The sequence below is a fragment of the Cryptomeria japonica genome, chromosome 5, assembly GCF_030272615.1.
Source record: "Cryptomeria japonica chromosome 5, Sugi_1.0, whole genome shotgun sequence".
Classification (NCBI taxonomy): Eukaryota; Viridiplantae; Streptophyta; class Pinopsida; order Cupressales; family Cupressaceae; genus Cryptomeria; species Cryptomeria japonica.
In genome coordinates, this window is record NC_081409.1 from 625,122,669 (window position 1) to 625,133,718 (window position 11,050).

General features: G+C 35.5%; 1 protein-coding gene across 1 annotated transcript; it reads left to right on the forward strand.

The window, feature by feature from the left end:
* Positions 1-2,657: 2,657 nt before the first annotated feature.
* LOC131055074 (probable disease resistance protein At4g27220) lies at positions 2,658-5,680 on the forward strand. The gene has a single exon (XM_057989716.2). The coding sequence runs from the start codon at positions 2,722-2,724 to the stop codon at positions 5,674-5,676; it is 2,955 nt and encodes a 984-aa protein (XP_057845699.1). The 5' UTR covers positions 2,658-2,721; the 3' UTR covers positions 5,677-5,680.
* Positions 5,681-11,050: the final 5,370 nt, after the last annotated feature.

The following is an 11,050-nucleotide window of genomic DNA, read 5'->3' on the forward strand; positions in this document are numbered from 1 at the left end:
CCATAAGACAATATCCAAGTTTCTTTTTTATTCTAGAATCTAGACCAACATATCATGTGAAAAAGATATTTATTAATGACTTAGTAAACAAGAGACGCAAAGCGTCAAGTTCCTGCCATTAGTTTGGTTAGTTTGAAATAGAGAAAAGTAGAGTGTTTTATTGTTCAACTCTTACCTTGGTATGTATTGGATTGTAAGATTTAAAAATGCTTTTTTCTAGTTAGTGGAAGTGTCATGTGTAGAGAGCAGATGCTCCTAATTATACTACACAAGTGGCAAGATACAAGTGTGTGTGTATATATATATATATATATAATGTATGTATGTATGTATGTATAATAAAAATGTCTTTTGAGCATTTACAACATTGAGAGTACAATGTTTTTGGATTTCAAATTTTATTTTTTTATTCCTTTTATGTTCCTAAATACTTGGCCTTGTTGAAAGCTACACGTATTATTAAGTAATGAGATATATTTCTAATTTCAAGTGCAATCTAGAAACTATGGAGTAAATTTGTTTTAATGTCAAATGTGTAGAGGTCCTATTATAATTGAGTTAGTAAGAGGTTTTATTATATGTATGAAAGTATGAATAATTTTCTTGCAATTGAAATCTTATTTTAAGTCTTTAGAAAGGGTTGCACATTTTGTGACATTTATGTAGATTAGGAGGAGTCAGGGCTTATTTGCATTAGTAAAGACATTAAAGGATGAACAATGTGTTGGAAATATGTGCATAATTTGACATTGTAGTTTGTCAAATCCTTTAAGTTGAACCTCTTTCAAATAAAGACAGATGCCTGTTATGGGAGCTAGCTAAGAAAATGTCGAAGCATCCACAATTTTGTGTTGGTAAATGTTTTATTCCTCATTGTCTAACCAAGGCATCTCTTTACATCATTGCATACTGAAAAGTACGATATTTGTATAGTTCAGTCATGTAAATATTTTCCGAACTGTTCACAATAAGATAAGATTGAAACTGTTAATGCTCTTTAGTGCAAGAAAGGAAAATGTTGTGTAAACCCTCATATGATAAATGAAAAGTCTAGAGATATAAGAACTTATAATTTGCAAATTTATAAAGGCTTTTGGTAAATCTACTTCGATTGAAATTATTTTGCCAATGGACGCATAAACTGTAAATGTGAAAATAAGTTGCAAAACATTGTCAAGAAGTATAATGATACTTGTGGAAATGGTTGTTGTAAAACGATGCGGTGAAGGAATTTGCATAGTAAGATTGTTCGGCTTTGCGATGCCACACAAGTTGCAGATTACCTTCATTCATCAAAATCGGAAACAAAGTGGAGAACTAGGGTTTAAGCCAGACTGCACCGTATTCCGCAAAGCCAACAATAAAGAAAAAGTAAATAACGAAATAGAATATTCTTATTTTCTAAAATGTTTTAGAAGAAATGGATTTGAGACCACAAACATGCAAATGGAAATCTACACATTTACCTAGAAGAATAGAGATGAGGAGATCTCAAATTTCAAAGCACTAATACAAATTCTTTTGTTCGTAGACAATGCAAAATGAGAAGAAAATAGATGACCATTATTAAATTTCTCTATGTACACCAGTCCATGCCTAATTTCTAACCCCCCAAAAATTAGATGTTTCTAGACACTTACTTTATTATGCATATTAAAAAATTAAGTGTGCCAAGTTCACATACAGTAAAATGTACAATACAAATAGTTCTTTGTACTTAATATATATACAATTGTCAAAAAGTATAATAAATATACATTCAATGAGATGACACTTGTCATGAAAATATATGTTATCAAATAATATTTTATTCAAATTTTGTTGGATTTCATTGATGAGATAAGATTTGATAAATTTTTGTGGATTTGAAAGGCCATTTGTCATTATGAAGGAGACCAAAAAATTTATTGACATTTTGGATGGTTGTTAAATTTTTTGACTAAATAATTGAAGAAAATACATTTATTGCAATGACAGTTTGCAGAATACACCAATAAGAAGGAGAAAAATAGCATTATTTGAATTCTAAGAAAACATGCAACAATTGAAACTACTTAGAGAAATATAAACAAATGTGACAAAATAGTTTCAAATGATTGACTACCTTAAAAAATAAAGGATGCATTAGTATTCCTACCTATGGCGAACTAATAATCTTTTTATTGATCTCAATCCCACAAAATTTATGAATGATGACCTATTCAACCATCCACTAGTCTCTATAAACCATAAGACATTATCCATTAAGATTAATCTAAATCCGTTATAATATCATTGAAACCCCTTTCAATCCTAATCTATTAAAATATCACTTTAAATAAAATATATTAGTGAAAAAATATAACCGCAAATAAGTCCTCAACCCACCACAGCAAATCCTATGGCTGACGTAATGGTAAAAAATAAAATTATACGTACAGAAATTAAAGCTCACAGAAGCATATCATTTTTCGTTTTCTTTCGGGTATCTCAGTCTTCCCTCAAATCAAATGAAATTTTCTTGGAATTTTTGGCAGCACGTCATTCTCATTAATAAAGTTAAATGGCAAATTGCCAGCAATCGACAATAACTCGTGAGTAATCTGCTCCTGCAACACGCCAAATTCTCATTATTGCTTCTCTGACCACAGCTTTGGCTGCTATTTGTTTATATTTCCCCTGCTCTCTGTGAGAAAATCATTCCATTAGAATTTCAATTCTTTCTTTCAAGAGAGCTCTCAAATGGGGGATCCTGGCTTCATCCCTGGATTTATTGGTTACGCCATTCAATTGGCTGGCAATCAGATAATTCATCACATCAACGTTGCCGTTCGATGCAGAAAAGAGTTGGATGCCCTCAAACTTTTGCTTCCCAGAATTGAAGCCATGAATGTTGAATTGCAGGAGTATCGAAAGGCTTTGAACTCTGGCAAATTAAGTACATCCCCTCACCATCCTTTGCCCTCCACAGTCAATAGTTGGTTAAATGAATTGAATCTTCTTTTGGAGGAAGCATCTGATTTGGCTCAGCACTGCTCTGTACCCTCTTATTCTCGTCTCTTTTCTCGTTACACAATGAGCAAAAAGATCACACAAGTCACTGCAAGATTGGAAAAGCATTTAGCCTCAACGCCTTCTGTTGCTTTTCTGCACCAACTGCAACAGCACTTGGGCAATCGGCAAGTTCTTCAACACATCAAAGAGAGGGTCAATTCTCTTAATCTGCGTAATCCACCACTTGCCAGCACTAGCAGTGGCACATCTGGAGATCTCTTTCCATCCACTTCTTCAGCTGATTCCAACATCAAGTATATTGAGGAGGCACTCATTGTTGGACAAGATTCTGCATCAACCAGACTAGAGGAGCTTATTCATTCAGAGCAGGACAAAAAACTGTCTCGATTCGGCCTAGTTGGGAAGGGCGGCGCCGGCAAGACTCTGCTACTCAAACGAGTCTTCAACAGTAATCAGGTACAGAGTCGCTTTTGCAATGGCTTGGTGCTTTGGCTTACTGTTTCACAAAATCCATCTTTCAATGCACTTAGAAGCGATCTTGTGAGACAAATATCTCTTAAAGTAGATGAAAGATTGCAGAGTAGAGAGGAAGACAATGTGAAAACTTGGTTGAATCAAAGCATGGAAAAACACAAGTATGCCCTGTTTTTAGATGATGTTTGGGATACAAGTGCAACCTCCTTGTTAGAAGAGCTGTGTGTGCCTCTCCTTCCACACAGCAATGACAATTCCAACATCATCATTGCCACATCAAGAAGTACGAGTGTGCTCTTAAAGTTGGGTGTTCCGCCTTCATCACTCATCCAAATGCAAGATTTGACACAGGATGACAGTTGGAGTCTGTTTTCTTTCCATGCTTTTCCACACAGCCAAGGAAAATTGCCGCCGAGCATTGACCAAGAAACTGCAAAGCATGTCTGCAAGGAATGCGGGGGCCTTCCGTTAGCCCTCAAAGTAATCGGGCATGCAATGGCAGGTATTGCTCAGTCAGATGAATGGGAATTCGCACTCCAGAGGTTGCAGAGTGATGTTACAGGCACGCTTTCAAGCAGATTGAGATTAAGCTACGATGCTTTAGCTGACGTGCCTGGCTATGGCATTTCCTTGCAGTTGTGCTTTCTCTGCCTTGCTGCTTTCTCACAAGATGATGTCATCGGTACTGCAGAAGCTACGACACGCTGGATTGGAGAAGGTTTAATGGCTGGGATAAATGCTTTACAAATTGGAGAGATATACGTCAATTTGTTAGCGGACCGTTGTCTTATTGAACCAGTCCAGAAGGATTACGAAGGAAAGGTGATCGGTTTCAGGGTACATGATGTTTTGTATGATTTAGCACACCAAATTGCCGAGAAGGAAGAAAAATGCTTCTTTCAGGCAGGCAGAGGTTTAGCAGGGTTTCCAGTGGACCAGTGTTCAGGATACGTCAGAATTTCATTGAGGGAAAATAATTTGACTAGCATTCCCAAGGCTTTCAGAGCTCCGTATGTCCGCTCCTTGCTACTTGATAGGAATCCTTCTCTGACAGAAATTCCAAAAGAGGTGATTGGGAGTATGACTGCTCTGAGGGTCCTCGATTTGTCATTCACTGCCATCCAGTCGTTGCCAAAAAGCATGGGATGTTTGAAGCATTTGGTTTGCCTCGGGTTATGGTCCGTGCCAATCAAGAGACTGCCCGACTCTATCGCTGCTCTCAAAAGCCTTCAAATATTAGATCTTTATGGATCTGATATTACACAACTCCCCTCCGGCATTTCTAAGTTGACATCCCTAAAACATTTGGTAGTTGATTCCTGTAAACATCTGCAGTGCATGCCTTATGGGATCTCGCACCCCACGTCTCTGGAGTACCTCAGTGTAACTGGTTGTCCAAATATAGGGTGGAATAAGCGAGGAAAAAATCAGCTTTCAATTACTGATTTGGGCACCCTAAACCAACTCAAAAGGTTGGGGTTTCAAAATAATGGTGAAATAATTCGAGAAGGAATGCTGGGAAGCATGAAGCGGATGGAGCATCTACGCTTGGATCTCACAGGTATGGAAAGGCTACCCCATGACTTGACTGCCATGTCAAAATTGAGGAAACTCCGTCTACAATGTCTTGAATTACTTGAAATAGAAAATTCATTTTGTGAATTTCAACATCTGAGCTACATTAAGTTAGTTAACTGCCGTATCCTAGAACGACTACCTGCCTTGCACAAACTTCGGAGTCTAAAGCAGTTGGAGATCATCTACTGCCCCAACATAGAGAAGTTCCCAGAGGAGTTTGGCAAGGCGGGAGGATTTCCTAAGCTTGAGTTATTTTCAGTGGTGGAGATGGAGAAGTTAGAGCAGCTGCCAATAGTGGAAGAAGGAGCACTGCCTTCACTGAAAACATTGACAATAATGAATTGTGAGGCATTGCAGAGGCTAGCACAGTGTTACTGGAATTTGAAGAGTATAGAGAAGATAAGAGTGTATGGTTGCCCCAATGTTCAACATGTCATGGCAGAGGAGAAAGATTTTATCAATACACAGAGGAAGGTGCAAACAGTAACATTATCTATCACAGAAACACAAGCATTTGAAAAGCGCTTCAATGGTATGTTTCGCAAATTGGAATATGGTCATTACGGTGAATATTGGTCCAGCGAGATTTTTCAGTTTTTACATGACATTAATATATTTTGTTTGCTTTGAATTATATCATTCAAAATAACGGTATTTTCAACAACAAAAATAAAAGTTTATATACTATGTTTAACAATGAGCTGTACATTATTTGGGAATAATATATGTATTATTATGAGACAATAGTTTGGCACATGCTATATATTTATTAGATTGCAATAATTTGTTTATTTTGATTATAGTAATCTTTAGTTTTAAATTTACTAGCAAATTACTTTAATATGATTTTGGTTATTTTTAAGTATTAGTTACTTTAGTAGTCATAAGTAATTTTTATTCAATAAAATAGAATAGGAATTTATAATTTTTTGTTGTAGATAAGGTGTAAAATTAATTTTTAGTTTGCATGAGGTGAAAATTTGCTATTGACTATTTGGCCATCCAAGTATGTGATGTTTGAGTAAAAGGTACTATGTTACTCAAGGCCACTCCCTTCCTCTAGGTGCCCTGGCGACCTCAACTATACCACATCACTCAACTTATCCCATAGACTATGACATACAAAGTAATATCTATTATCTACAACAATATCCTTCAATTATGATAAACATAGACTCTTATCTTCCAAAATTCAATGAACACAATATATATTAGAAAGAGCGTCGACCAAAAATATGCAGTACTCTTTTATTTATATGAGAAGAAGGAATCCCTTTATCTCCCTCTTGCTACCACCTTTTAAAATCATATGTGCCTTTTTCAAGAGCCTTAAAATCTTCCTATAGGAAAATTCCTAACTTGATTCTTAGCACTAGAAATAATTAGTTAATAATTTTTTTTTGTCACATAAAAACTAAACATTTATAAACATAAAGACTAATCATTCAATGGAACTACTATGATGTTGGATACCCACCTTTAGTTTTTTAGATTTTTATTACATGAGAATAGATGCCACATATCACTAATCCATATTAGTATCTGTAGACACTGAAAATTGTCTTAAGTCTTCGACGACACTTTTCACTAACCTTTTTCGTCTAAACTGATTAAATAATTTTAATTATTTAATTAGTACTAATATTCTTCTTCTAGTTTTCTATAATTAAATAATTTTTAATTATTTAATTATTGTTCTTCTAAACCATTAATTAAATATTCTTCATTATTTAATCAATATTCATCATTGTCTCTTTCTAATCAATTGATCTTGATCTTAATCAACTAATCCTAACTATTCCTCTTCGATTAAATAATTCACTTAATTATTTAATCCTTTTATTCTAAGCTAATTATTCTTCCATGATTAAATAACTATTTCAATTATTTAATCCCTTTCTCTAAATTATTCTAATTAAATAAATTTTTAATTACCATGTGTGGGTGAAATACGACCCCACTTAGCTTTTCCACTTTCTAATTTTTTATCCCCCTTATCTTTTCAACTTGCTAATTTGGTATTTATGAGAAGATAGTTAAAGATTTTATTATTTATTCTCATAATATCTTCCCATTTGCTTTTTTTTGTGTACTTCCTTCTCTGAATGGTTGTTTTGTTGTATGCTCAATTTGGTCCGTCCATCTAACCAAAAAAAAAATTCAATCTTAGCCATCCAATAAATTTCACTTTTTTTATAAAGTGAGCTCACGTTGCTCATTTTTAACAACCACGTTTCGAGTATCCTTATGCTGCAATTTTCATCTCGTAAATAACTTGCTTTTCACTTGCATTTGTATTTTGTACATTAGATCCACACATCAAATTTGAAGGAGAAAGAAGGGTATGTGCAAGATCATGGTGTGCCAAAACAGACCCTTAAGTGGCAATGAAATTTCAGAAAATCAGAGTTATGCAACTGGACATGAAAATTTGAATAAGTTATGAATATTATTTTTTAAATATGTAAGAAGAGAATCCATATAAAATTGAATGTTTTTTCTAAGCTACTAGTTGTTTTTTGGAAAAAAAAACCTTATTTGATGAAAATTTCAAATTTCAATGTAGTGGTACTAAAATTTCAAGAAAAAGATAAGAAGTAGGCGTATGTCTCACCACCCTAATCACAATCAAATCATAATATTTTTTTATAAGATTTATGATATAAGTATTAGACTCATGTCCATATGTGACATATTTTTTTAAATTTTTTATGAAGTAAATAATTATTTATGAATTTTTTACTACAACTTTTCAGAAATTCAGAAACTCCTACATCTGACCACTTTAACTTGGTCAAAACCTTATGAAATTCATTTTTTTTTAATTTTTCCCTATAGTAGATGAAGCATAGGATGTGACTCATGTTTTGGATTCAAAAAATGTTATACCGTTTGAAAGTTATGAGTGTTTTTCAATTAGTCTATCAATCAAGACTTTTGTCAGAATTCAATTAGAAAATAAATAATAATTATTTATTAAATTCAAAATAAGACAAGTCTTATATTGTTGGAAAGTTGAGAATGTCCTTAAAAAATCATTTTCATTTATTTTGGCTATAAAAAAAGTCGTCAACCACCAATGTAAAGTCTGGAAAATCAAGGAATACTAAAAAACATGTTTTTTTAGTTAACTTTCTAGGCTTGTCACTTCCAAGCCAAATTATAAAGCAAACCCGAGCTAAAATCTCAAATTTGAAATTTGTACAACAAAAATCGGATATCCGATAGAACTGCATATCCGATACAATCAAATATTCAATTTTATCAGATATCAAATTTTGTTGAGTAAATTTAATAACTAAATTTGTACATAATTAATCTATTGTTTATTAATATATTAATATACAATATATTAATTTATAAATATATTAGTATATGATATTAGGGAGAGGCAGAGGGGGGAGTGGGGGAGAGAGAGAGATTAAGGGGGGGAGAGAGGGGGGAAGGGATAGAGAGAGTGTTGGCATTTTGATGATGTTTTGATTGTCATTGATGGACACACACTTTCTTGATGTATGAGTTATGCTCAACCGGTAATTGTTCCAATCGGTATTATGTATTATAGTCTTTAGACTATCGGTGTTTTGCAGAAGATGTTTATTGGTCACAAATTGACTGAAGACCCAAGCAGTATGAAGACCTCAAGTGGTTCGAGGATCTCAAGCGGTATGAAGGAACAAAGTGGTAGTTAACATTTTCCAGTCTTCATTTTTGTCAGTCGATAATCGATATATTGTACTAACCGGTATTACTCTATGATGAGTTACCAACCGGTATTTTTGCGATGCGTTAACATCCACCGACACTTTGGCGGTGATTTTGTGTTGTGTTACCAAATGTGTCTAGATGCACTGAACCTAGGAACTTGTAGTTTAATCCTATTGGACCGACATGAAATCAGATTCCTTTATAAGGACATCATGTCTAGGGTTTGCAAGTAAGAGAGATGTATGATGTATGAGAAGGTTATGTACAATCATTATAGAGAAGATTAAGTCTGTGTGAAGAGTTAGAGTGTGGAGATATTGAAGACTGAAGTAATGCTTAAATGCATTAACAATGAGCTATCAAGGATCTAATTAAGTAGACTATGCTATTAGCTAGATCACTCACTTGTTGATTACTCACATCTTCGACAAGTCTGAAACCCTTAACCGGGTAGGCCCATAAAAGCCTTTGTAAATCCTCTAACAAGGTGGTTCACAATGGTGGATCTGAAATCCATTAACAAGGTAGTCTTTAACAGGACTTTTATCCCAACAGAGATCTAGATTCCTAACAGGATCTGTTACTGGTGAAGAACATTGTATGACCTTAACCGGTCTGGTTTCAATTCTGTAGATAGTTACTTGTGAGTTTCTGCTCACCGTGGTTTTTCCCATTTGGGTTTCCATGTCAAATATCTTATGTTATGGTGATTGTTCTCTTGTGGGTGAATGCTTTATCTGTTATTTGGTTTGCATTTATCTTAACCAGTTTATTAGTGAATCTATTGTACCGGTATCTGCTAAACTATTTAAGAGTTTGTTTTCAGCAACTTTTGTTATACTAATTCACCCCCCCTCTTAGTATTCATCAGAGAGATAGAGAGATAGAGAGATTAGGGGAGAGAGAGAGAGAAGGGGGGAAGAGAGAGAGAGAGGGGGGGAAGGGATCATATTGTGTCCTATGACCCCTTAGGACAACATATGACCCCTTAGGTGTCAATTTTTTGTAAGCAGTATTGGTACTACTTTTTATATTATAATAAGGGTTCATCTTGCCACCTTATGACACACTATGACCCATTAGGACACCATATGGTGTCATTAGGGGTTATATGGCATCCTAAGGGGTCATATGGTGTCCTAAGGGGTCATGGGATACCAAATGACCCCTAACGATAACATGTGACCCCTTATGACACCATATTGGGTTGTTATGGGTCGTATGGTTTCCTAAGGGGTCATATTATGTCATATGACCCCTTACGACACCAAATTGTGTTGTTATGGGTCATACTATGTCCTAAGGGGTCATATTGTGTCATATGACCCCTTAAGACACCATATGGCCCCTTAGGACACAATATGACCCTTTATGACACTATATGGTGTCGTTATGGGTCATATGACCACTTATGACCCCTTATGACACCGTATGGTGTCGTTAGGGGTCATATGGTGTCCTAAGGGGTCATGGGGAACCATATGCGGTCATATGACACCATATTGGGTTGTTATGGATTCTATGGTGTCCTAAGGTGTCATAATGTGTCCTATGACCCCTTAGGACACCATATGACCCCTTACAACACCAAATTGTGTCGTTATGGGTCATATTGTGTCATATGGCCCCTTCAGACACCATATGACCCCTTAGGACATAATATGACCCTTTATAATAGTATACGATATCTTTATGTCATATTGTGTCCTATGGAGTCATGTTGGGTCCTTTGTCCCCTTAAGAAAACATATGACCCCTTAGGACACAATATGACCCCTTATGCCACCATATTGGATCATTATGGGTCCTATGGGGTCATATGACACCTCTTCCCTAATATCTCTCTCCCCTCTCTCTCTCTCTCTCTCTCTCTCTCTCTCTGCCCCCTCCCTTAATCTCTCTCTCTCTCTCCCCTAATCTCTCCCCTCCCTCTCCCCCCTCTCTCCCCTAATCTCTCTCCTCCCCCTCTCCCCTAATCTTTCTCTCCCTTTCCCCTAATCTCTCTCTCTCCCCCCTAATCTCTCTCTCTCCCTCTCCCCTAATCTCTCTCTCTATCCCCTAAAATCTCTCTCCCCCTACCCCCTCCCCCCTCTTTCCCTTAATATCTCTCTCTCCCCCTCCCCTAATCTCTCTCTCTAAAATATGAGTACTCATACTGGATATCCAATTTATGCCACTGCCATTAATGTGGCAACAGTTAAAAAAAAGGTGGCAACGGGGATTATTTTTGGGACCCCAAATTTATGCATTAAAATCAGATTTTTGATATAATCGGATTTCTGATATTATCGGATAT

Bases quoted from the DNA above. Each gene is read 5' to 3' on its own strand.
- LOC131055074 (XM_057989716.2), top strand. From the start codon at position 2,722: ATGGGGGATCCTGGCTTCATCCCTGGATTTATTGGTTACGCCATTCAA.